The sequence below is a fragment of the Ornithorhynchus anatinus genome, chromosome 4, assembly GCF_004115215.2.
Source record: "Ornithorhynchus anatinus isolate Pmale09 chromosome 4, mOrnAna1.pri.v4, whole genome shotgun sequence".
NCBI classification, from domain to species: Eukaryota; Metazoa; Chordata; class Mammalia; order Monotremata; family Ornithorhynchidae; genus Ornithorhynchus; species Ornithorhynchus anatinus.
The window spans coordinates 10,473,732-10,499,921 of record NC_041731.1 but is presented as its reverse complement, the minus strand read 5'-3'; the positions used below and the strand labels follow the sequence as shown (position 1 = coordinate 10,499,921).

Below are 26,190 nucleotides of genomic sequence, written 5' to 3'. Positions count from 1 at the left end.
CTCACAGAGAAACTGCCTGTTTAAAAAACAAACAAACAAAAAACACATAGAAAAACACTGAAATTCAAAGGCATGTACTAGGAATGTACCCAGATTAGGCAAAGTCCAAAATCAGAACTGGAGTTGCAGACTCATGGACCTGGACTCTTCTGCCATTTTAATAATAATAATTGAGGTATCTGTTAAGCACTTACTAAGTACCAGGCACTGTACTAAGCCCCGGAATAGATACAAGTAAATCAGGTTGGACACAAACCCTATCCCACATGGGGCTCAAAGTCTTAAGCCCCATTTTACAGATGAGGTCACTGAGGCACAGAGGAAGTCATGTGACTTGCCCAAGGTCACCCAGCAGACAAGTGGCGTAGCTTGGATTAGAACCCAGGTCCTTCTGACTCCCAGGCTCCTGCTCTATCCCCCGGGCCACGCTGCTTCCCACGGACACTTCAGGGTCACCCCCATGGCTATGAGTGGGTGGGTGAGTGAGTGTCAGAAGGTGGAGCTGCGGCACATTTTCCTGGCGGCCGGAAGGCCAGGGAGCTTGTGTCTGGGGTCGAGGGACAACCCTGCTGTGCCGGTGAGACCCCTGAAACCGCTCCTTTCGTGGTCACCTACAATCCACAGATATTCAAAAGCACAAGGAATCTAACCGATGCCAAGCCCTAGTCAGAACCACTTTCTGACAGACCTTGCTCTCAAAATGGAAAGCCCTAAAATTTGGCTTTAAAATGTCCAGGTTGGGAACAAGTAATCCACTGGGCTGAAACCTGTAAGGCAGTAAAACAAAGAGGGCTAAAGTGCTTAGAGAATGCAGTTAAGGGAACACAATGATGAAAATTTCCCTAGCTACCTTAAAATGCTTCAAATGAAACTCTATTAACTGTCAAGGCCCCACATAAACCTCAGGGCCTTTAGCAAGCTGCAGGATACTTTAGCACCCGACTTGAGTCTTCCCTATTCCAGTCCTTACTTCACTCCACTGCCCAGATCATCTTTTCAAACGAGGTATTCAGTCCACATCTCCTCACTCCCCAAGTACCTCCGCTTTACAGAAACTCCTTACCATAGGTTTTAAACAACTCAATCAGTTGCTACCTTATCTTACCGATTTACTACACACTTTGCTCCTCTAATGCCAACTTCCTCACTGTACTTCTATTTTACCATTTCACCACCGGCCCCTTGCCCACATCCTCCTCCTGTGCTGGAACTCCCTTCCGCTTCGTATACCTCAGACCACCACTCTCCCTATCTTCAAAACTTTATTAAAAAAATCATATCTCCTGCAAGAGGCCTTCACCGCCTAAGCCCTCTTTCCCCCTACTCCGTCTCCTTTCTGCATCACCTATGCATTTGGATCATTCGAAGCACTTGATATTCACCCTACCCTAAACCCCACGTTACTTACGTCCACATCTGTCATTTATTTATATTAATGGCTGACTCCCCTCTAGACTGTAAACTCCTTGTAGGCAGGGATCGTGTCTACCAACTGTTGTACTGCACTCTCCCAAGCACTTAATACGGTGCTCTGCATTCAATAAAATACCACTGATCGATTCTCCTGAAGAAAATTAATACGAACACAGAAATCTGAAGTCTTTACTAGATGCTTAGCCTCTTAGCTGATGAAGACTAGAGACCAGATGTTATTAGATGGGATCATCCAATTCCCTAAATGGCTTTCTCCCAGGAGTCGGAGAAGAATGAAGCTGAAAGACTGTCAGGAGCCAACCGCAGCGTCACTCCACAAGGCAATGACCCAAGATCGGACAAGTCCGAGAACTTCCATCCTTCAGGTCAGATGTGCCATCCCCACATCCACCGCCCAGCAGCGCTGGCAAGACCCTGGGGAAGTTGGAAGAGGAGCCTGTCTCTGCCAGCCAACCCTCCAACCCTCCCTCCTAGATCAAGTAGTAACAGTATTTATTAAACACTTTCTGAGTGTGCACGAAGCACCGTACTAGGTGCTGAGAGAAAATACACAGTTGAGATTTAAACACGATCCCGGATTCTCGTGGGGCTCACAATCGAGGCATAAGGGGCTGCTGCAGAGAGTTGCTTCCCATGAGTCGGCAGGGATCAAGTCTTCCGACTCTCTATCGTACTGTACTCTCCCAAGCGCTTAGTACAGTGCTCTGAGAAGCAGGGAGTCAGAGGACCTGGGTTCTAACCCCAGCCCTGCCTTTTACCTGCTGTGTGACCTAGGGTAAGTCACTTCCCTTCTCTGTGCCTCAGTTTCTTCCCTTGCACATTGGAGATTCAATACCTATTCTTCCACCATCTTAGACTGTTGAGCCCCTTTTGGGATGGTATCTGACGTGATTATTTTGACTCTAACTCAGCAGCTTTTAGAACAGTGCTCGACACATCACAACGGTACTTGAAGTGCGTTGCAAGCATCTGGATTTCTGGCAGTGATGGAGGAGGAAGTCACATCCCGCCAGCTGTTGCTACCAACTGAGGGGAAGATCATCTGGTGATGGGTGTGAGTGCATGAGAAAAAAGATAGATGTGAGTCTCTTCCTCTTTCTGCCCTTTTCCTTCCCCCTAATCCTGAGCCACTGCCCTGCCCCCATAGTAGCGTCACCTACTAACAGCGAATGTTTGCAATATTTAACAGACATAGTTTTAATAGTTTTGAGCTCCCACTGGCTGCAGTGTGCTTTGACCTAAGTGCTTAACGAGTAGAGAATTCAGAAGTATGATGTTCCTTGCTCACAAGGAGCTAACCCCTTAACGGGAAGACCGTCCTGAAAATATTTACAACTAATAGTTAAAATAATTGAATGTACAGTTGAATAAGCATATGTACTAGACTGGTGAGCAGGGGTATAAGTCAGCTCATAAAGTCAGCTGATGGATATGACTTTAGGGTGCTGAGAATTAATCAGGGAAGGCTTCTTGGTGGAGGTGGGATTTTTTTTTTTTTTTTTTTTTAAGGAGGGCTTCGGATGCGGGGAGAGCTGTGATCTGGCAGATTTAGGGAGGGAGTTCTAAACCAGGAACCATGAGCTGGGGCTGGGGGGTGGGGTGGCAGGGGGAGAGGGGCCCAAAAGGCAGGCAGCAGGAAGAAACATGAAGAGAGTTGGTAGGGAGCCTTGAAGCCAAATGTAAGGAGTGTCTGCTGCAGAAAGACAGAGTAAGCCAGTGCAGGATTTTGAGGAGAGGGGAAATGTGGACTGAGCCCTGCCCCAAGAAGATGAACCGTTCAGCAGTATGGAGTAGAGACTGGAGTCAGAAAGCCTGGAGAAGGGAGTCTAGCTGCAACATAAACAGAGCTTATTCAAGGGTGGCCACTGAGTGCAGAGGAAAGGGAGGATCCAGGACATGCTGACAGACAGCAGGGAGTACACAGGTGACTCCGAGGTTGTGGCCTTCTGGGACACGGAAGACGATGGTTTATTGACTGAGATGGGAAAGTTAGGAGGATAAAGGGGTTTAAGGAGTTCGGCTTTAGACCGTCTTCACCTGTTTCTTTTTATTCTGTTAAAGGACAGCAATGTATTTGGCTGTATATTACAAGATAAATGGACTAGTAAATTGCAACTTTTTAAAGGGGTAGTTGGTGTAAGAACGTGTATGTGAAGAAGCAGCCTTTGTAGAGCACTGAGTTGGACAGAGTAGCCTTATGTAGTCAGTTGGGTTTTGGCACAGTGGTTCTTAAAAGGATGCCCTGGGGTTACACTGGGCCAGTGCGACGCCAAGTCAAACCCACTGGGACTTGGGTCTAGTTCAGGTGGTGTCTTGGTCCCAGGCAGCTCTTCATTACAGGCAGGAGCTGAAACTGAGCAAGGTTAATGCAGATATTTGCCGCTTCCAGAGAGCGCAAGTGGCCGCAACCCCCGGAATTAATTCTGGGCCACTCCAATTCGGCCTGGCTTCTTACCGTTCAGTAGAATCGCAGCCCCGTGGCCGGTATCCGAGCCTCACGGGCCAGCACGGGCTGATTTGGGGCCGGCAATTTCTGCTCTGTGAAAGGCTCTAAGTTGGAGATTTTAAAACCTCAATGATGATGATGATGATGGTATTTACGTGCTTACTATGTACCAAGCACTAGCCCTCTCCTTCACCATGAGAAAGCCAAAATGGGAGCCAATGCATCCAGCTGAATATGATTCAGATGGCAGGGGTGCTAACTCATTCCTCAGTGTGATACAGGATGAAACCTGGGTAGAATGTTGAGGAAGTAGGATGCCTGTTGGGGGGATGAAGGGAGGCTTTCCCCAGAGAAACCTCAGACCGCTCTTAATCTGTAGGGACCACCATCTATCACCCCACACCACCCAATGGACTTCAACCTAGCTGTTCCCGGTCCAAATGTCAGGGGATCAAGGGGAACCAGACCAGTCCCGTGGCCACATCGTCCGGTCCCTAGGGCCATTTCCTGATGATGCAACAACGGCCTTTTATGTGAAACTAATACTCGCCATTGCTTCATAAGGAAACATACCGTACTTGTTGGTCACACCACGGCTAGTCTCCAATCATTTAGCCCGATCTTGAATTTGCCAGCAAATGTTCCCCTTGAAGGAGGTCTACTGAGAGTATTTCTGCACGTCAAATAACTATGCCCATCCATTTTGATTTTCCAGACACCAAACCCATCCGACATTCCTTGAGGGTGAAGCCCGCTTAACCTGACCTCTCAAACCAGGTTCTGGGGCCATCAGATACTCTCCCAAGCGCTTGGCACAGTGCTCAGCATATAATAAGCGCTCAATAAATACAACTGATTGACTGATTGGCATTGAAATTGTGTGAGGTACTTCAGGTTATTGGCTTTGTGACCCAAAAGGGCACTGCACCTCTTTTCAGATTTTGAGAAGATCAAAAGGTACGACAGACGGGAAAAGACAGGTTTGGTAAAAGTCCTCAGATTACGTTTGAACATATATGATAGTATCTAGGGTCAGGGTAGTGTCTGGCTATGACTCATTTAAATTGCCCTCAAAATTAATCTGCATCAAAAAGGCAACTGCTATATTGGGACACACCTACAAATTCAAAATGATGAATGGTGCTAATTTTAAAGGCCTAGTATAAAAAGGACTGAAAGCAAGTACTTCTAGTCTAGCCTGAAAGTGCATTTTTGAGGGAGAGATGGGAGATGAAGGAATCTAGTTCTGGGAGAACTGGATTCACACTTCGGTGCCTTACAATTGTTAAACCCTGGGCACGGGGGGTCCTCGCTTACATAATATCCACAGTTAAATCCAAACTGGCTTCTTCCGGGGACTTATCATCCTTGATCTGTCTGCCACTTGATCACTCACTCTCCTACAGACTTTTGAAAGTCGGCTTTCATAGTTCCCCTCCTCTATAAATGACTACTCCCTCTGCCATCATCTTATCTGGCTCCTCTTTGGGTTTTTGGAGACACCACTGTAAATTCAACCTCAATGATCTCTTTCCAAAGCCTCATGCATTTTTCAGGGCCACCATCTTTCACTTGGGCATCTTTCCCAGAATCTACCACCATTTCTGTCTCCCTCTCTCTCCCTCCTCAGTGACTTCTGACCACTAGGGTGTTCTAAATTGGAGAATGACCCAGGAGGAAGTTGGAAAAAATAACTGGCTAACAGGGGGAGGGAAAAAGGGGGGTACAGCAGCTACCAGGGGTCTGCTGGGCCACAGTGCTCTGCCTGCAAATGGATCTTGCATGGGAAAAAAACCTTTGTGGGTACTTTGCATTGTGATGCACTCCTACCCGCCTACCTTCTTGGCATGTTCTCTTCCCCGGCAGGAAGAAGATACCGGTGGCCCTGGGCCAACCACCATCCGATTCTCCATTCCTTCATCTCTGGGACTAGGCTGTTCCCCGTTCTCAGTGGGTGACTGCGGGAGGTTCCCTGAGGCTTTAAAGAGGGCTCTCAGAACAAAGGTGTGAGCAGACTGCTGGAACTATAGAGCTGTCTTCCTGATTTCAATTTCCAAGGACACTCCAGCAAGACTCAACTGATGGGGACCTTGCAGCAAGCCAGGGTGGTCCCTTGACTTCAGGGCAAGGGTCTCAGAGACCTCCTCTGCTTTCTGCACCTGGCTAGCCCAACAGACAGTTCCCAGGAAAAACATTTTGTTTATTTTTCCCATCCTGGCTTTCCTCCTTCCCATGCTTGCCCCACCCACTGGCTATGCCAGTCCTGCACCTAAAAAAAAAAAAAAAAAAAAAAAAGACTGTTTCCCTCCACCCACCCCCATCTGTGCTACACGATAATAATAATAATAATGTTGGTATTTGTTAAGCGCTTACTATGTGCAGAGCACTGTTCTAAGCGCTGGTGTAGATACAGGATAATCAGGTTGTTCCACGTGAGGCTCACAGTCTGAATCCCTATTTTACAGATGAGGTCACTGAGGCCCAGAGAAGCTAAGTGACTTGCCCACAGTCACACAGCTGACAAGTGGCAGAGCTGGGATCCCCCTCTAAAGCACACTGCGCAGATCCCCACATAGGGATGGGGCTGGGAGGGTGTGACCACCCTCTTCCTCCCATCACTAGCCTGTGTGGTCCCTTAAAGGACAGGGCCGGAAGGACCAGCTTTGTTTTTTTTAAAAAAGAGAGGTTGGAGAGGGGGATGGAGGCAGAGGAGAAAGAGGGAGCTGGGAAACGCTGCCCAATTCACCAAGCAGCACTTCCCACAAAACAGGCAACAAGCATCCTAGAGGCCTTCAGGATGATGGCCCTGGCCCCAGTGAACCTTGATGCCATTCTGCAATGCATCTGGGGGATTTTGAGATTGTGATCCCCCTCCCCCCGCAGGGACGGGGACCAAACCAAATCCCCATCTTTGTATTCTCTCCCAGTGCTTACAACAGAGGTCTGCATACAGCAAGCGTTTAATAAATACCATTACTCTTACATCGCTGACCTGAGAGGTAGATGCAGCCAGCCACTTCTGACTTGACAGTGAACCTGACTGAAGATGACTAAAGTCATGTACTCCCCAATCCCAGCCACACCAGAAATACCACACGCAAAGCCCGATATCGTTATTAGCAACAAAGAGTTTGGTGCAGTCACCAATGATGCACCATTAAACAGAGAAAGGGAAAATAGAATCCGGAACACTTGAACAGTGTATCTTTAGAAAGGTTGGTGCGGTCTGGTGACGATAGGGCCTCAGACATCACACCCAGATGAAATGTCCAAAATGCTATAGTAAGGGTCAACCCTTCACACGAATAATCTTTTTTTCCTATTAAAAAAAAGGCAACTCAAGGAGGGGAGATCTTTCTGTCCAACCAAAATGGAGATCACCCTTCTCTACCAAAAGTGAAGACAATTAACCCCTTAGCCCACTTGAGAGGCTAAAGTGGGAGGAAAGTGACATAACTATTTGGTTTAGGTTTCATCTCCTGGAGCAAAAGCAGTATTGACCTGCTGCTGTCATCATTTGCCTTGCCTGAGGCATGAGGGCTGAGTTTCCAGCCACAGCACAGAGAAGCCATTTAATAGAGGCTAGGCATCATAAATATTGGCCCTGATCCGGACAACGTTTTTGGTTTTTGCCTGAGGGTCTAAGGGGGCAGATCCTAAATTGGTCGAAGGTCCGTCAAACTCAGAAGACCTCGACCGGACTCGTTTGGGCCCCCTTCCGTCCCTCCCCCAGGCCCAGATTTCCATCAGCTGCATGGGGACACTTCTCTTCCTATTAATTATGGTGGGATTTGTTAAACGCTTACTACAGGACAAGCACTGTACTAAGCCCTGCGGTAGTTACGAGATAATCAGGTCAGACCCAATCCCTGTTCCATATGGGGCTAAGAACAGGGGGCAAAATCCCCACTTTACAGATGAGGAAACAGAGCGGTTAAATGACTTGCCCAAGGTCTCACATGGACAAATTGTGGAGCTGGGATTAGAACCCAGGCCCTCTGACTGCCAGGTTCGTGCTCATTCCACGAAACCACTCTCCTCTTTCGTGCTTCTCAAGTGGATCATTTTAAGATTTCAAAAATGCAAAACAACATTTTAAGAACATGGGGAACGTACACATTTTCTTCTAGGAGGAAATTATGTTTATGATTCCAAAATGAGAATGATTAAACTGTTTTGTCCGGTTTATCTGAATTTATTTGGTAATGAAGTACAAACTTGATATCTGAAATTTGTTTAAAAAAAGCAAAGCATAAGGCAAATTTTAGTGCACCAATCATTAAAGCAATTTACATTGGCACTAATCCCTGTCCCCCACTCCCCTCCCCACCAAAAGAACCAAAAGAAACCCAACAACAACAACAACAACAAAAACCCACTCAAGAGCATGCCAGGCAATAGGCAGAAAAGGTTTTACATGATATGTTTACACTTGATTACATTGCAATGGACACTGCTAAAGAACAGGAAAGAAGCTGACATTTCTTAAAATGTTCTGACCAAAACTTCTTGTTACAAAACTTCCTGAATCTGAGCTTTTGAAGGAGCAAAGCAGTTCCAGTTCTGAGTAAACTCGTTTCTGGGTTTTGCAAATCAAACTCCTCAGTCTCAGTTCCAACCGGGGCCACTTCTGCTTTACTAGCAAGTGAACCATGACAAACGGCCAAAACAAAAACTGGTCTAAAGAAGCAAATTCCATTGCCAGTTCTACGGATTGAGAAAACCCCGCCCTCACCACGTATCCCTGGCCCTGTCAAATTGAAGCTGAGATTGTTAACTGAGGCCAGGGACATGTCTACCAACTCTTTGATACGCTCCTAAGCGCTCAGCACAGTCCTCGCCACACCAAAAACGCTCAATAACTGCCTCTGATTGACTGAGGCACCCTTTATTCACCCCACTGAACTTATGGACTCGCCATAAATTTATTTATACTAATGACTGTATGCTCCTCGTGGGCAGGGACTGTGTCTACCACCTCTGTTGTACTATACTCGCCCACAAACCAAGCGCTCAACAGTACGATTGATTCCAAGGAACAAAGCTTATTCTGCATCCATTTTTTAGCACTGATACACTATCACCATCACTAGCTTCATCTTCAAACCCCAAGGACAACTATTTTATACATGCATAGTATATTATTATTATATATAAGCACCTATAAATTCAATTGATATCAAAGCTACTGACGTGTTTACAAAACGCAGTCAACCTGACAGACCATGGGCAAGTTTCCAACTTTAGCTTAGTATGGTAGGAAGTGAATCTACACCAAGGTAGCAGTCCTTGAAAGAGATCAATATCTATTGCAAGCACAGAGGATCATGAAAATATTCGAAGGATTTGTGCGCTTCCCACAGTCCTGCCCTGTCCTCCCCCTTCCCCCCCTACCTGCCTTTCTTTCCTTTTCAGTCTCCTCAACCCAGTTATTACTCAGTCTCCCATTTTCTCCTTATTTTCTCCCCCTACTCCTTTGCCCCAGGGACTCGTGGCTTCCCTGTGTTTGCATCTCCTGCAGCCTCTGCATCTCTCTTTCTGTATACCTCATGTCACTGTGCATATATCCCTGTGCGTGCCCCTATAAATGTGTATTATTTGAGGGTTTCCAACAAATCTGTATTTATGTGACAGTCAGCTGGCACGTATTGATCACAGTGTGTGGAAAGTACTGTACTGAGCACTTGGGAGAGTACAATATAAAACAGTTGGTAGACAGGGTCCTATCCACAAGGAGCTTACAAGTCCAAAGGGAAGGAAAGGCATTAAAATAAATTATAGATATGTACTTGAGTGCTGTGGGGCGGAGGGTGGGGTGAATAAACAGTATAAATCCAAGTGCAAGGGTGACACCGAAGGGAGTGGGAAAAGAGGAAATGAGGGCTTAGTCGGGAAAGGCCTTTTGGAGGAGATGTGCTTTTAATAAGTCTTTAAAGGTGGAGTCATCCCATGTGGATAGAAGGGGAAGAGAGTTCCAGGCCAGAGGCCTGCATGCGTGTGTATTTCCATGCGTCGGTTGATCCTTTACCATATAGGTTTGTGTCTGTCTGGATATATTCACGCACGTTTGTGTTTATGGGATGATGACAATGACCGTGAGGTGTCCAAGCTCCTGCTTCTCCCTAATACAGGAGCTAAAACCTTCCCATCAGAACTATCCTGCTGTATCTTACTTTTTTGTAAGGGGGTGATATTTAGTTTTAGTAATTTAAAAGAAAAAAATGGCAAAGATTAAATTACTGAATTAATTTCTTAAAAGATTTGGGGGGGGGCGCTCATCATGAAATGTCTAAAAATAACATTTTGGGGGTACCTGTTTCCCTGCTTTGTAAACTTTTTTGCACAAAGAAACATTTTAAGAGAATATGTTTTAAAACAACAATCCTTAAGAGTAATTTAACTTGACAAAATAACTTTAAAACGAGAATAAGAACATGCCAGGAGCTGTGTGATTTATGAAACTATGGGGCTAAATCACCTTCACATATGAAATCATCCATCATGACCATATGATTTCCACGCATAAAATTCTAAAATATTAACTTTAAATCTACAAGGCAGAACATGTCAACTGAGAGCATTTTCCTTTAAGTGAATTCCCGCTTAGAAATGAGCCAAATAACATAATTCGATACACAGAACTTTGAATATTTCAGGTCACTTAACATCCTTAACTAGACTGTAAGATCCTTAAGGGCAGGGTTCATGTCTATCAACTCTACTGTAATGTACTCTCCCAAGCACTTAGCACAGTGCTCTGCACACAGTAAGCACTCAAATACCAGTGACTGACTCAGAGTTCCATCAGAATGAGATCTGACTCGGTAGATGTGTATGCCGCCTTTTACAACAGTGGGATTGTTGCACAAATTAGTGCCTAAAATAAGATGGAATACGTTGTAAGCTCCTTGAAGGATCCTACTTTATTGTACTCTCCTAAATGCTTATTCAGTGCTCAAATACCTTTAAGCCCACGAACTTTTATCATTAATTTAAATTTTTTTTTACTGAAAGGTGAGAGTATTTATACTTTATTAAGGAGACATTAAATGTTTATAAACTTTTCAAACCAAGAGCTCAAACTACTAAATAAGCTTGTGAAATATTTTAAGAGCAGCTATGCTTTTTACTGTGTTTTCACTCCACGGCTTCTAGCCACAGCCTATGGAGAACATTCACTATGAAGAATGGCACGGCAATCATGGCTAGCGAGGCACTTGGCCCATTACAAGGCAGTCATGAAAAATGAAATGAAAAAGAAGTTTCCATCTGTAAGGGACAGAGGAAACCCTAAAACCCCGTAAACACTTCTTCATTAACTTGACATCTGAGAACAATAATTTAATGTGTAATTGAAAACGAAATCATGCATGGAAGCCAATTAAGCAATACTTTCCCTTCCATTCCTTGACTAAGGAAAAAAATGATCTTTAGGCTGTAAGGTTCCCTTTGGGGCAGGAAAAGGTTGAAGTGAAGAGAAGCGCTTAATACAGCGCTCTGCACATAGAACTCGATAAATACTACTGAATGAATGAGAAGTACGAGTAAGGGGGAGAAAGCTCTAGACTGTAAACTCGTTGTGGAAAGGGAAAATGCCTACCAACTGTTCCACTGAACTCTCCCAAGCATTAGTATAGTGCTCTGCACAGAGTGAGCCTCAATAAATATGACTGAGGGAACATAACAAAATTAAAGATTTATGAAGGTCACCGTGTAAGCCAGGAAGATCATAAAAGGCTTGTCCGAAAAATGACAGCAGTCTCGGGAAAATGTCTGAACCATTTCAGAATGTACACGTTCAACATTAAAGAAGGTAAAAGGTAAAGGGGACTAGAAAAAACACGAACACGCACATACACATGTGTGTATCTGTGTACAAAGGCGGGCTACAGCCCGCCTTTGTTTACCAAGACTGAAGGTGAAATTCTATCCTTGTTTATATCTGGGAGAATCCCTTTTATCCAGTTCTCTTGAGACTCTAGTAGGGCACCTTGGCTAACGCCTGCCCATAGCATCCTCAAATACGACTGCACGAATCCACACCAAAATTAGTCAGATGAAATTGCAACTCCTCCATCCTCAAGCGGCAGGAAAGGAGCTACCTTCGATACTTAGGACCTTCAGGGTTGGGGGAAGGGGGAATAGTACATCTCCTAAGGCCAAGAGGAGGATTACAGTCATTTTGAGCTCCTTATTTAATAGTCATACTACGGAAAAATAACTTTAGGCTGTCTTTGGGGGTCTTCAGGACTCTAAGAAAATGTAACAGTGTGAAATTTCATTCCACTGCACGTGACGCGACAGTCCCTTCCGGACCTAAACAAAAGATATTCTGGCTTCTTCAAGCTTTAATGCGAAAGCAAAGACGGCCAGTTCTTCATGCGTACTATACTTTAGGGTTATAGAAAATTCAAGTTGGAAGAAAAAAAAAAAACTCAGAGACTTTCATCTCTTCTTGGAGGATAGAACTACGTGGCTATTACCGAGAGTAGTCAGAGACAGGTCCGACCGGATCCTTCGCTTTTCCCACTTTCTTGGGGATTACTACGCTAGTTCCTTTTCCTCTCTGCAAAGCTCTCTCCTGACATTCTTTTAAATTAAAAAAGATAAGTGCTCAGCACAAACCCTCATGGCTCAAGAGGCTGAAGGGGCTCGGCAATCCGAGTTTCCACGCGTCAGCCAGCTCTGCCTCGTCATAAAATGTCTTATCGGCACCAGCAGTGTTGTCTTCGAGTATGAAAAATAGCCAAACACGAGAACCAATTTAAGGTGCAGAGGAGGAAGGCTTCTGAATATTTTTTTTTCCCCCCTAACTCAGGGAAACATCTGGGTGAAAGGCCCCAGCCCAAATACTCTAGATAAGAGGGAGCTTTGCTAGCAGGACAATGAGCCCTTTCCATGTCAGAACCGCAAACGCAAGACGCTACCGAGCGCTCACCGTGCGCAGAGCACTGTTCTAAGCACCTGGGAGAGCACAACTCCCTTCCCCCACCTCCTCAGCTCACCTCGACGGAAGCTGTCCCCCCGGAGAAGGTGAAGCGGGGCGAGGCGGCCCGGCTTGGGCTGGGAATCGCGAGGCCTGGGATCCAATCCCCACTTTGCCACTTGCCTGCTGTGTGACCCTGGGCAAGTCGCTTAACTTCTCTGTGCCTCAACCATTCAACACTACTTCCTAAGCACTCGTTTTGCGCGAGGCCCGCGTCGGTACAATGGGGTCCCGCGGTCCCTCCCCTCTTGGACCGTGAGCCCCACGAGCTGTGTCTGATCTGACTGTCCGGGACCTACCCCAGCGCTTACCACAGTGCATGGCACCTGGTAAGCGCTTAAATACCACCATTCTTATTATGACAGGGCCACGACAGCAGCAAAGCCTAGCGGAAAGACCACGGGCCTGGGATTCAGAGGCCCTGCGTTCTAATCCCCGCTCTGCCACTGTTTGCTGCGTGACCTTGGGCAAGTCACCTTAACTGGGCCTCAGTTACCTCATCTGTAAAATGGGAATTGAGACTGTGAGCCCCATGTGCAACAGGGACTGTGTCCAACCCGATTTGTTTGTAATCAAAATTACGGTATTTGTTAAGCGCTTACTATGTGCCAGGCACTGGGGTGGATACGAGCAAATCATTCATTAGATTGGTTATGTAGGTCACGTAAGGATAGAAAGGATCCACCCCAGCGCTTAGTACAGTGCCCAGCACACAATAAGCACAAAGTAAGCGCTTAAAAGCGTGGCTTAGTGGAAAGAGCCCGGGCTTGGGAGTCAGAGGTCGTGGGTTCTAAACCCGGCTCTGCCACCTGTCAGCTGTGTGGCTTTGGTCAAGTCACTTAACTTCTCTGTGCCTCAGTTCCCTCCTCTGTAAAATGGGGATTAAGACTGTGAGCCTCACCCGGGACAACCTGAATGCCTTGTATCCCAGCGCTTAGAAGAGTGCTTGGCACATAGTAAGCGTTTAACAAATACCATAATCACTATTATTACGGTACAGTGCCCAGCACAAAGTAAGCACATAATAAGCACCTGGTAAGTGCTTAACAAATACCACCATTATTATATCTGTGCCTCAGTTACCTTATTAGCAAAAAAAAAAAGTTACCCGATTTACAAAAGGGGGATGAAGCCTGGGAGCCCGACTTGGGGCAGCCCGAACACCCTGGAGCTCTCCCAGCGTTTAGGAGAGGGCTTGGCAAGGAGGAAGCGCTTAGCAAATAGCATCTGAGAGGAGAGAGAGAGGGGAAGGAGACAGAGGAGGGAGAGAGAGGGGAGAGAAAAAGAGAGAGGAGAGAGGGGATAGAGAGGGAAGACAGGGAAGAGAGAGGAGAGAAGGGAGAGGAGAGAGGGGGAGAGAAAGAGTGCAGGGAGAGAGAGGGGAGAGGAGAAAGAAAGGAGAGAATGGGAAGAGAGAGAGGAGAGAAGGGGGGGGAAGAGGAGAAAGGAGAGAATGGGAAGAGAAGAGGAGAAACTGGGGAGAGAAAGAGTGGAGGAAGAAAAGAGGGGCGGGAGAGGGGGAGAAGGAGAGAGAAAGGAGAAAATGGGAAGAGAAGAGGAGAGAGGGAAAGAGTGGAGGGGGAATGAGGGGAGAGAAGGAGAAAGAGAATGGGAAGAGAAGAGGAGGGAAAGAGTGGAGGGAGAGAGAGGGGAGAGAAGGAGAGAGAAAGGAGAAAGAAGAGAATGGGAAGAGAAGAGGAGGGAGAGAAGGAGGGAGAAAGGAGAGAATGGGGAGAGAGAGAGGAGAGAAAGAGTGGAGGGAGAGAGAGGGGAGACCAGAAGAGAGAAAGGAGAAAGAAGAGAATGGGAGGAGAAGAAGAGAGAGAGGGGAGGGAAAGAGTGGAGGGACGGAGAGAGAGAGGGAAAGAGGAGAGAGTGGGGAGAGACAGAGGAGAGAAAAAGGAGAGAGTGGGGAGAGACAGAGGAGAGAAAGAAAGAGTGGAGGGAGAGAGAGGGGAGACCAGAAGAGAGAAAGGAGAAAGAAGAGAATGGGAGGAGAAGAAGAGAGAGAGGGGAGGGAAAGAGTGGAGGGACGGAGAGAGAGAGGGAAAGAGGAGAGAGTGGGGAGAGACAGAGGAGAGAAAGAGAGGAGGGCAGGGCAGGGGAGAGGAGAGAGCGCTCACCTGCCGAGCTCCCGGCCCGGGCTCAAGGTGTAGTGGTGGTGGAAGGGGTCGGTGCGGATGTGCGTGCGGATGTGCGCCAGCAGGCCTCGGGGGGGGGCGGCGGCTGCTGCGGCGGCTGCGGCGGCGGGGCCCGGCGGCGGGGGGCCGGGGCGGGGGCCGGGGCCCGGACGAGCCCGGGACAGGGGGCAGGCGCCGACCCCGCCGGGGAGGACTTCATCATCCTGCTGCTGCTGCTGCTGCGGGGCCGCTCCCCGGGGACGACGGCGCCTCCGCTCGCTCCGCCGGCCGCCGCGCTCTGCCGGGGCCCCCCCCCGCCCCCTCGCGCAGCCGCACGACCGCCCGCCTCGGCCCCGCCCCCGCCCGCCCCGCCCCACCAATGACAAGCGCCCCCTGGCCACGCATGCGCGCTCGCCCGCCGGTCGAAGAGCGAGGCGGCCCCCCGCCCCCCCCCCCGTGCGGCTCGAAGGAGACTCGCGGCGCCACCTTTCGGGCGAGGCCTGCCACTGCGGGCCCCCGAACGCCGTGCCATCGTATTTACTGAGCGCCGACGAGGCGCAGACACTGCGCTGAGCGCTTGGAAAGGATAGAGACCATCCCTGCCCGGTGTCGGGCTCACGGTCGAAACGCCACCCCCTCCTGCTATTAAAATGCAGGGGGGGGGGGGCGGTGCAAACCCCTGTTTCTTCCCACTGCCATCGAGGAGCCGGGACAGAAGCGACAGATGGGGCTGGAGAGAAGAATAATAATGCTATTTGCTAAGCGCTCGCTGTGCGCAAAGCACTGTTCTAAGCGCTGGGGAGGGAGACGAGGTGAGAAGCAGCGTGGCTCAGTGGAAAGAGCGCGGGCTTTGGGGTCAGAGGTCATGGGTTCGAATCCCCCCCACTTAGCTGTGTGACTCTGGGCAAGTCACCGCTCGGTGCCTCAGTTGCCTCATCTGTAAAATGGGGATTAAGACTGTGAGCTCCTCGTGGGACAGCCTGATTCCCCTCTGTCTCCCCCAGCGCTTAGAACAGTGCTCGGCACATAGTAAGCGCTTAACAAATACCCACATTATTATGATCGGGTTGTCCCAAGTGGAGCTCACAGTCTTCATCCCCCTTTTACAGATGAGGTCACTGAGACCCACATAATAATAATAATGATGATGATGATGACATTTAAGCGCTTGCTGTGTGCAAAGCACTGTTCTAAGCGCTGGGGGGGGGTATACAAGGTGATCGGGTTGTCCCACGTGGGGCTCACAGTCTTCAACCCCTTTTACAGATGAGGTCACTGAGACCCACCCAATAATAATAATAATGATGGCATTTCAGCGCTTACTGTGTGCAAAACACTGTTCTAAGCGCTGGGGGGATACAAGGCGATCGGGTTGCCCCACGTGAGGCTCACAGTCTTCATCCCCCTTTTACAGATGAGGTCCCTGAGACCCACACAATAATAATAATGGCATTCGTTAAGCTCTTACTGTGTGCGGAGCACTGTTCTAAGCGCTCGGGGGGATACAAGGTGATCGGGTTCTCCCATGTGGGTCTCGCAGTCTTCATCCCCCTTTTACAGATGGGATCCCTGAGACCCACACAATAATAATAATATTTGTTAAGCTCTTACTGTGTGCAAAGCACTGTTCTAAGCGCCGGGGAGGGATACAAGGTGATGGGGCTGTCCCTCGTGGGGCTCGCGGTCTTAATCCCCATTTTACAGATGGGGTAACTGAGGCCCAGAGAGGTGAAGTGACTTCCCCAAAGTCACACAACTGGCAAGCGGCGGAGCTGGGATTAGAACCCACGACCTCTGACTCCCGGGTCCGGGCTCTTTCCACTGAGCCACGCCGCAAAGATGATAAGGGGGAATAGGCAATAATGCACGCTTTCTTGCCAGACACAAAGTCGCTTTTTTCCTTCCTCTGCCCAGTGGGGCCATCTTCGTGGTTCACTGGGGACCTGAGTAGAGTAATGGGAGGCTCCAGAAGGTCTCTTCTTCTTTCTCAAACAGGTGTCCACCCTGCAAAGCCTAGCGGATTAGGATCTAGCAACAGCTGCAGGTCATTTAGTGGACTGCTAGGAAGTTCCTTCTCTAGCTGCAATTTATTGTATTTACAAGACTAACCCTAGAAGGGATAGGGAAGGCCGCGATGGCTCCCCCAAACCAGCACTCACAGCTTTTAGGGGAGGGTGGGTAGGTATAACTAGCACCTTGTACCCCGGGGAGTTGGCTGGGGTTCAGCTGAAAGCTGGAGACACCAAAATAGCATCTTGGCTTTTGATTCATTTCCCGCTGCAGGCCTGGGCTTTTTACCTCAAGTTGGCCTCCTCCTCCGACGACAAACAGCAGCAGAGGGGGCGGTTGTGAGGTTGCCGGTGTCGAAAATTTAAAAGTAAAAGAGGTAGAAGTAGCTTCCATGCTCAAAAGAGCAAGGGGCTGGTCGGGGTTGCCCCAGAGAGGTGTTCTAAAGTTGGGGACAGTTGAATGGACTTTGGTAATGACATCTCGGGCAGGAATTGGGGGGCCAGCTGTATGCTTAAACTCAGGTTGCCTCGGGTAGAATTTTTAGGGCCTGAAATGGCTGCTGCTTCGGCCAGGTGACTTTAATTTAGCCTAAGATCAGGTGTTTTCCCTTTACAAATGCTTCTTTACATCATAGCTCTTTCAGGGGCTCTGAACACACATCACAGCTGGCCCAAATGTTTCATTTGATCTCTTTGATTTCTGGATCTTCCTGGAAACCATATGTAGCAGCTGACACTCCTCTCTCCCTTTCCTTCTTTATCCCTACTCTTCCTACTTCTGATAGGGGGAATTGGACTATTTTCCTCCTCCATTCTATGGAACAGCAGGATTTCAAATGTCACCCCACCACAAAAACCAAGGCTGGCATGCCGAACTTGTCGGCATGCCCTGCGTACTTCCTCAGTGCTGACTTTAGGAAGTTTCATTAGGAACTCTTTGACTTCTTTAAAGGGAGGGAAAATATTGAATATTCATAGATGCCTTGGCCTCTTTTTGAGCAAGAAATACTATTGTATTTTTTCACTAATCCATGATTCCTACTCTTCATTAGACTTCCTCTAGACTGTAAACTCACTATAGGCAGGAAGTGAGTCAACCAACTCTGTATTGTACTCTTCTAAGCAATTAATACAGTGCTCTGCACATGGTAAGATAGGTAACATTGATAATAAGCCTCTTGGGAGCACGGACTGTAAATTTTAGTTTGGTGGATGGTTTTTCTGTTGTTTCTTTTTAGGGTTTTTTTTTTGTATTTGTTAAGCTCTTACTATGTGCCAGGGACACTACTAAAGTGCTGGAGTAGATACAAGTTAGGTTGGTCGTAGTCCCTTGTCCCACTTAGGGCTCACAGTCTTCATCCCCATTTTACAGATGAGGTCACTGAGGCCCAGAGAAGTGGAGTGACTTGCCCAAGGTCACATAGCAGATATGTGGCAGAGTGGGGATTAGAACCCATGACCTTCTGACTCCCAGGACTGTGCTCTCTCCACTAAGCCATGCCACTAGGCCATGCTGCTTCCCTTAGTATGGTGTCTAGTACAGTGTTCCTCACACTGTTAACACTCAATAAATGCTACTGCTGATAGTGACAGGCCTAGTGTCTTTAGCCTTTTCTCTCCCCTCAATCAGGTCTTCCATGCCCATTTATGAAGCAAACTTACCCAATAATCAGCTATGGGTTTTTTTAGCTGCTTTGGCCAGCTAACTTTTGTAATGATTTTTCAATATTTTAATTACACCACTGTGAGAAATGAAACATATATAGTTTAAGCTGTTGCCAAGCTCTTTGAGGACAGGGACTGTGTCTACCCATTCTGTGGTACTCTTACTCTCCCAAGTGTTTAGGATAGTGCTCTGCCGTGGTTCTCCCCATTTTCCAAGTCCTTCTGAAATCACATCACTTCGACCCCTGATTGCTTTCTAAACACGCAAGCTTTTATTTCCTAACTCCCATGTCAGCACTTTAAAGCCACCTAAGCTCTTGAGTTCTCACAGCCCCCATGGCGTGGAGGTACATAATTCATACGCTGTAGTACTTCCCTCCTATATTGAAGATCCATTAGTTCCTATCTGTCCCACAAGACTGTAAGCTGCTTGCAGGCAGGGATCATGTCTACCCACTCTATTGCACCTCACTCACGTGCCTAATACAGTGGTCTGCCCGGAAGAAGCGCTCAGTCAATACTTTTGATTGTTTGAATCCAAGCTCTGATTCACAGTGCTCTAGCTGCTCAGTAAATACTACCGATTGCAAAAAACACTATTCCCAGGAAAACCCGGATGAATAACAGATGGGGATAACTGAAGCACACTAATCAGATTGAGTGTTTACATGGCAACATGGTAGTCTTGCATCAGTACCTAAATAGATCTACTTGCTGAGGTTTTTGTCTGAAGCCAAGAGAATTTAATTTCAAGAAGGTATGGTTGGTGACATATGGATTCTTTTAGGGTTCCTGCTCAGTGGCCGAGTTAACTAGATTAAGAGTACAAGCATAAAATACTGTGCTCAAGTTCTAATTGTTAAATATACCACGAAGCCCAAAAGCAAAGTGGAAAATTCTAAAACCACAAATAAGCAATTTTTTTTTCCAACTTCAAGCCATTCTTCAGAATTGTCATTCTAGGGAAAATAATCAATCAATCAATGGTATTTATTGAGTGCTTATGGTGTGCAGAGCACTGGACTAATAACCTCTAAGGTTTCAGAATAAATACCAACTTCCGACAGAAATAAATACCTGAGATAACATCCACATGCCTCTCTGTTTCCAGTACCTATTAGTACCTGCCAAATGGTTCTCTCCAGGACAGGTATTTTCCTATTTGTCTAGTCTATCTTATCTGTTTCAGAGAGTGTGTAGTTAGGAGTAATAGTCAGCAAGAGTGGTATTTATGCAACGAGATGGCTTTTTGTGATTATTTTCCCAGCATCAGTCAATTACGGGGGGCAGTTTTTGGACTGAGCCTCTAGTAGGGTAACCCTCGCTGAGGTGAATCCAAGGAACTAGAAAATCCTGTGCATTTCTCTCTCCTTTTTTATAGTATTTGATTAGCACTTACTCTGTGTCAAGCAACTGTTCTAAGCACTGGATCAGATACAGGTTTATAAGATGGGGTACAACCCATGTCCCACAAGGGGCTCTCAGCCTAAGTATGGAATGTACCTCCTCCCTTGCTCTTCCGCCACAGAAAATTGGTTTGTCACCCCCGTCCCCCCACATATTTGTTCTTGAATAATTCACTTTAGTCTTGTGGACAAGCAAGACTAGATAGAACTTTAGGGCCCAAACGTGAGTGATTGGGGTGGTGTAGGACTGCCCTATCAATAGAATGGCTATTGCCCTTGAGCTGTGGTTATTCAGCAGGTCAGCTTAAAGATTTATGCTACCAGAAAGATAGGTTTGACATTAATGCGAGGGAAGTGGAGATGCGTTATAGGAAAAAATAGAGATACAGAGAAGGCAGAGAAGAGGATGTAAAATGTCGGTGGCGGGAGAACAACAAGGAGGCACATTGGGTAGGTTATCTTAAGAACAGGGAGCAGAGACTGGGCACAAGGGCAGAGACTGGGCAAAAGGCAGTTAAATCTTGTGGGACGATATCTCTTGCAACCACAAGCTAACTGTAGAAGAAAGCTTAGTGCCTCATATCAAGGAGAGGGCTGCTTAATTTCATCCACAGACACCGACACCAAGAAACGCTGGCATTCTCACCTAATACCAGCAAAGCAAGAGGGAGGGGAAGCGTGGATCAAGGATTTGATGAAATGGTCATCGGTCAGGGGCGATGGGGAAAGCAGTGTCAAAATGGGCCATCCTCAATCCTGGCTCTATGGCCCATTCCTAAGTCTGCCACCTCACACGACCTACCTAATGGTGAACCTGGTTGAAATACTCCGGTGGTTTACAGTGGCTGAAGGCCCAGGGACAGAACTAAAAGACGAGTAAAACTGTCTTGTCAGAAAGAAAGAACTGGAGTGCTTAGTACAATGCTCTACACATTCTTAATTGCCCAATAAATATCACCGATTGGGGCAAATGAGGCAAAATGTTTTCCTTCATGTACCTTAGTCTTAAAATGAAGCCCAGAGTGGGGTTCATTTCAGTTAGAAGCGTGTAGAGAACATGGAACCGAACCCATTACCTTTGTTCAGAAGACTCCGGACCGGGATGAGAAATCTTTCTGCCTGGATCATGCTTGGAGAAACTCCATTTTAAGGAGAAGCCACGACTGTAGAACCCTCAGTAGTCTACGCATTTTTCACTCTTCGTCACTTTGCCTGCCCAGAGTACAGCTGATAATAGTAATAGTAATAATAACAACAACAATAACACTGTGGTATTTGTCAAGTGCTTACTCTGTGCCGAGCACTCTATCAAGTGTTGGGTTTTGTCTAAGATAACCAGAACGGACACAGTCCCCGTCCCATATAGGGCTCACAGTCTGAGGGCGGTGGGGAAGAACAGATATCTTATCCCCATTTTTTATAGCGGAGGAAACTGAGGCACACGGAAGTTAAGTGATTCGCCCAAGGTCACACGCCAGACCAGGATTAGAATCTCGACCTCCTGATTCCCAGGCCAATGGTCTTCCCACTAGACCGCACTGCTTCTCTGCTGCTTCCAGCATTAGACTCCAAGCCCAGGAGCCAACATGCTACCCAAGAATGCAGACTGTTCCTCTGCAATAAGAAAATCACGCGTTGCCATAACAAAGTGATTTTATTGACATTCCTCTATGGTGATAGGATTGAAGAGAAAGCGCAGCCTGAGTATTATGGGATATCTTCTCTGTCAGTAAATGCAAAATCAGCCCAATAATGAGGACCTTTCCTGCCACTGACTCATATGGAGTCTTTTTACAAAAACCATAATATAGATATTTCTTTTGGATAAATTGGAAGCTGCAGGGAATTAGGTTAATGGCACAATACTTACGCTACTTATGTACATCTACAGGGATCTATTTCTCTACCAGAACAAAGGACTATGTGACTCACTAACAAGAAAGGAACAAGTTTTCTCTTTTGGATCTTGTGACAGCTGGGAAACCTCTCCCAGATCTTTAACACAATATTGCAATTTAATAATGAACACTGAGGTACAGTAATAATATCAGTAACAAGAACAACAATAATTTAAAAAGCACCGCATCTGTTATATAAAGGTTCTTTCACTTGAAAGTGTTACATCTTGACTGGGAAAGTCTATCTGTGACATTTATAGGGAGAGGATGAACATTACAAGTGGAACAAAGACATTCTTATGTCTACTTTGCATATTTGAAATCAGCTGAAATTATTACTTAAGCCTTATCCCTGTCTGCTCTCTTTCCCCTTTCCCCAAAGGATGCCTTAGTTTTGATTATGCAGATGCCAACCTGTACAGATGCCAACAGACAAAAGATAATGCTCGAGATCACTGACAATGGATAAATAAGAACTTGGAAGAGAAAATGTGTGCATTAAGGTCGGGCTGTTCTTAGACCAAGGGAACTCATTTTTAATCTTTGAGTGTCATCAAAGTATTTCAGAACCAATTACTCAGATGCACTTAATTATTTTTACCGAGTCTCCCAGTCTCCATCTTACCTCTTTGCCCTCCTACTTAGAGTTCGAGCCCTGTGTGGGATAGGGACTAGGTCCAACGTGACTAGTTTCTATCTACCCCAGCGCTTAGTCCAGTGCTTGGCACATAGGAAGCACTTCATAAATATTATTATTCTTAATTTTATCATCATCATCACCGACATTTACCAACCTCTGAAGACACCTCTGATTTTCCCTTCCTTTTTAATGACCTTTTCTGTCCTAAGTAAAGGCAGAACTAAGAAAACCTTTGGGTTTAATTCTGAGTTGCCACTGGTGATTTTGTGGTGTTAACAGTCAATTTCATAGTTTGTCCCTCTGGTTAAAACTTTCCCCTTTTTCACAGAAAGGTGGTTTACAAGCGGATCTGCTTTTATCCATCAGCTTTCTAGGGCAGATGAATGTTTGAGTTTGGACAACACTAAAGTTTCTCTCACTTATATGCTCAGACAATTCAACCAAAGGAGATATCACAAAAAAATATAGGGATTCAAGTGATGAGAAAAATGGATTCCCACATGAAAAGCGTTGAACTTTTATTAAGTCATTGTTTACCTGAGGAAGGAAAATTTCCCGTGTAGGAATAAGATTTTACTGATGTTTGAAATTCTGAAAGAAACACTATCTGCCTTAAGACAGCCATAGGTGACAGATCTTCAAGGAGGAATGTTTTTAATAAAGTGTGGATGATTAGATCCCCAGATTTCAATGACGTGACAATCTCTATGGGAGACTTCTGGGAGGAGGGGAGCAGGCACGACCAAATGAGCAATGGAGAGTCACGTTTAAGACGCTTCTTGCTTCCAGATTTAGCATTTTAGCAAACTAATCTCCCCGACTAGATTGAAAGCTCCTTCAATCAGTCAATCAAGCATTATCATAAGCACTTGAGAGAGTACAGTATAATGGAATTAGCAGTCACGTTCCCTGCCCATAACGAGCTTACAGTCTAGAGAGGGTAGGGATTATGTCTGTAAGACTTCACTGTACTGTACTCTCCCAAGCACTTAGTACAGCCCTCTGCACCTAGTTAGCGTGAAATAAATACCACTGATTAATTAACTTCAGTGGAAACAGAGAGCCACAGAGCCCCATGCTTTCATTTTATAGCTTAGAACACTCAAGGAACAAAACCTTGACTGCTTCAAATTGCTCTGTGAAACAACTCTTCCTTATTTTGCATCCGCACTGGTGACTCCCTATATCGTGGGAGGAGAACAGGGAAGAAAGCTACGACCACAGGGCCAAGAACAGAAGTGGAGAACTGTCAATTCTCCACATAGTTCTGGCCAATGGGTTTTCATCTGGAACACCTAGATATCAGTACTTTCTCATCATGAATTATTCCGGTAATTTGCAAGGGTAGGCATGGCCTATATTCCTTGGGTGAGACAAGAATCACCAAAGTCAAATTTGACTGCGTTTGGGGGTATCTGCTGGGTGCAGATTTTGGGGGCTGCCTCAAACTTTTCCTAACCCCCAGACGCTGTCCGAATTCACGACCCATTCTAAAGGAGGAATCCTGGCAGCAATCTTTTCCAATTCCATCCTCTGGCTAGATGCCATCTCCACAGATACAAATCTTTCATTTTACTACAAAAAATAGTTTTCAAAATTTTATAAAATAGAGTTTTAAATACCTTAAAAAATTCTAATTCTACAGGTAAGAGTTCGCAAAAGTTTGGAGATTTTTCTTATCCCTCTGTTCCTTTTTTTTTTTTTTAAATCGATGAGATGACTCTTGGTATTTTCTTATCTTTGGCCAAGCCGAGACCAACTAGTTGGATACATGCCTATTTTTGTTTGGTTTGAGGGGAGAAACTCTCGGAATAGTTCTCAGTGAAGGCTCCTGGCCACTATTCGCCCGTTAAGGGATTGACAAAGGGTGACCGACTTTGATCCAAATATTGCCATATACCCCGTCCTTCCCCACCATGGAGGTTTTCGCCTCCCCCCGGGTTCACAGTAGCCTTCCCCAGTGCTTTTCCCATTCCCCGCTGGCCCGGGTGGCATTGCAAATACTTCCTGTCAGGAATCCGTGGAGGCATCCATGGAACCGGCACCCCGATTCAGCTGCTTTGGGGCTGCTTCTGGAAGACATTTTGGATGATACATTACAACTCTTGTGGACTGAAATCAAACTTGATTGAGGGTCTAGTTAATGTGCCCTGGAAAAACTAACGGAACAACTGTGACTAACAGTGATTAAGGATTGGGCTGTTTTCATCCCTTCCCCAACGAGTTGGGTTTTTTCCCTCTCCTTGGTCCAAGCCAAGGGAGGCTGGAGGGGAGAATGTTGTTGTAACGAGTGACTGCTCATAGGCTTTTCCCACACAGACGTAAGGATCCCAGGCCTTGGGAGTGGGGCATATGTATGCATATATCTCCCCACAGATATATGTGTACATATGTCTCTCTCTATATAGATATATACAGATATAGATATATATTTACAGTGATCCATACAAACTCTTGAACTGTGGGACACAAGGGAGGAGGAAATAGGGTGCATGAAATATTAGACCTTAAATATGTACAGTTGCTGTGGCTTTTTAAACAGAAGTTCAGAATCAGAGTCAACTGTTATACATATTTCCTGGTTTCTAACATGATGAAAGGAAAATACATGTGCCAGAAGCACATCCAGATGCCTTTTTTGAGGCTGAGCTACGAACTGAATCCTCCAAACCCTAAAATGTGAATCACAAGAAAATATACACTTTTTTCTATTTCCACAAATCTAGACTGATAGCAGGCGGGCCACTTTAAACATTCTTTTCCCAGTGAAGAGAAACACTTTCAGTGGTGGCATGTCTCAAGAAACGGGAAAAAATGGGGCTGGAGAAATCGGGCATATCCATTAGGGTTGGATTGTTTCAAGACCCACAGAAAAATCCATCCCCCAAAAACCTGTTACTGAGAGAGCTTTGCTCTACATCAGATCCTGCAATTGTCTTCTGGACTTCAAAGAGTGAAAGGATCCTGGATTCTGATGAGACCTAAAAGGCAACTGGATCTTCAGATCTTTGCTGGGTTGGGACTTTATGTGACTCCCAGATGTTCGGGCCTTGTACCAGGAGGAACTGATACGACTCTTAAACTAAGGAGGTGTGTGCGTGTGGGGGGAGGGGGACTCTAAGTCCTAAATCCCCTCTAAGCCCTAACAAGCACCATCATTCTCTGCAGCTTCCCAGTTAATATGGTCCCTCGGCGAGGTGCCGATCCAATTTTGACATCGAGGAGTTTTGCTTTCAGTGGGAAAAGGACAACTGAGAGGAGAAGAGGGAACAAGTGATTCCAACCCGATGAGGAATACCTGGCTTCAGAAATCTAGGTCATGGGATTGTCTCTAGACTTCGCGTTTCTGAGGGAACAGTGGATAAAGGCAATCAAAAAATACAATATAAACATATTAAAATGAGAATAAGACATTCTTCCTCGTTACATACTCTACAATATCGGGTCTGGGGATGGGAGCTTTATATTTTATGCTACATCGAGGGACATCTTTTAGGGGAGGGGCACAAGTTTGTGCTTGTTGCAGGATCGCTTGAAAATAGAGCTATCCCTCTCCGCTCCCATCTCCTTCCTCTCCCTCCTGGAT

General features: G+C 46.4%; 1 protein-coding gene across 1 annotated transcript in view; it reads right to left on the bottom strand.

Moving 5' to 3' along the window:
- Nucleotides 1-24,152, bottom strand: part of STK17A (serine/threonine kinase 17a) — a 40,483-nt gene extending 16,331 nt beyond the window's left edge. The window contains exons 1-4 of the mRNA XM_029062647.1: nt 24,054-24,152; nt 23,142-23,322; nt 17,285-17,390; nt 14,990-15,100 (exon numbers count right to left, since the gene is read on the bottom strand). Coding sequence (XP_028918480.1) covers nt 14,990-15,100; nt 17,285-17,390; nt 23,142-23,322; nt 24,054-24,152 — 497 coding nt within the window. The remainder of the gene's footprint in view (nt 1-14,989; nt 15,101-17,284; nt 17,391-23,141; nt 23,323-24,053) is intronic.
- Nucleotides 24,153-26,190: the final 2,038 nt, after the last annotated feature.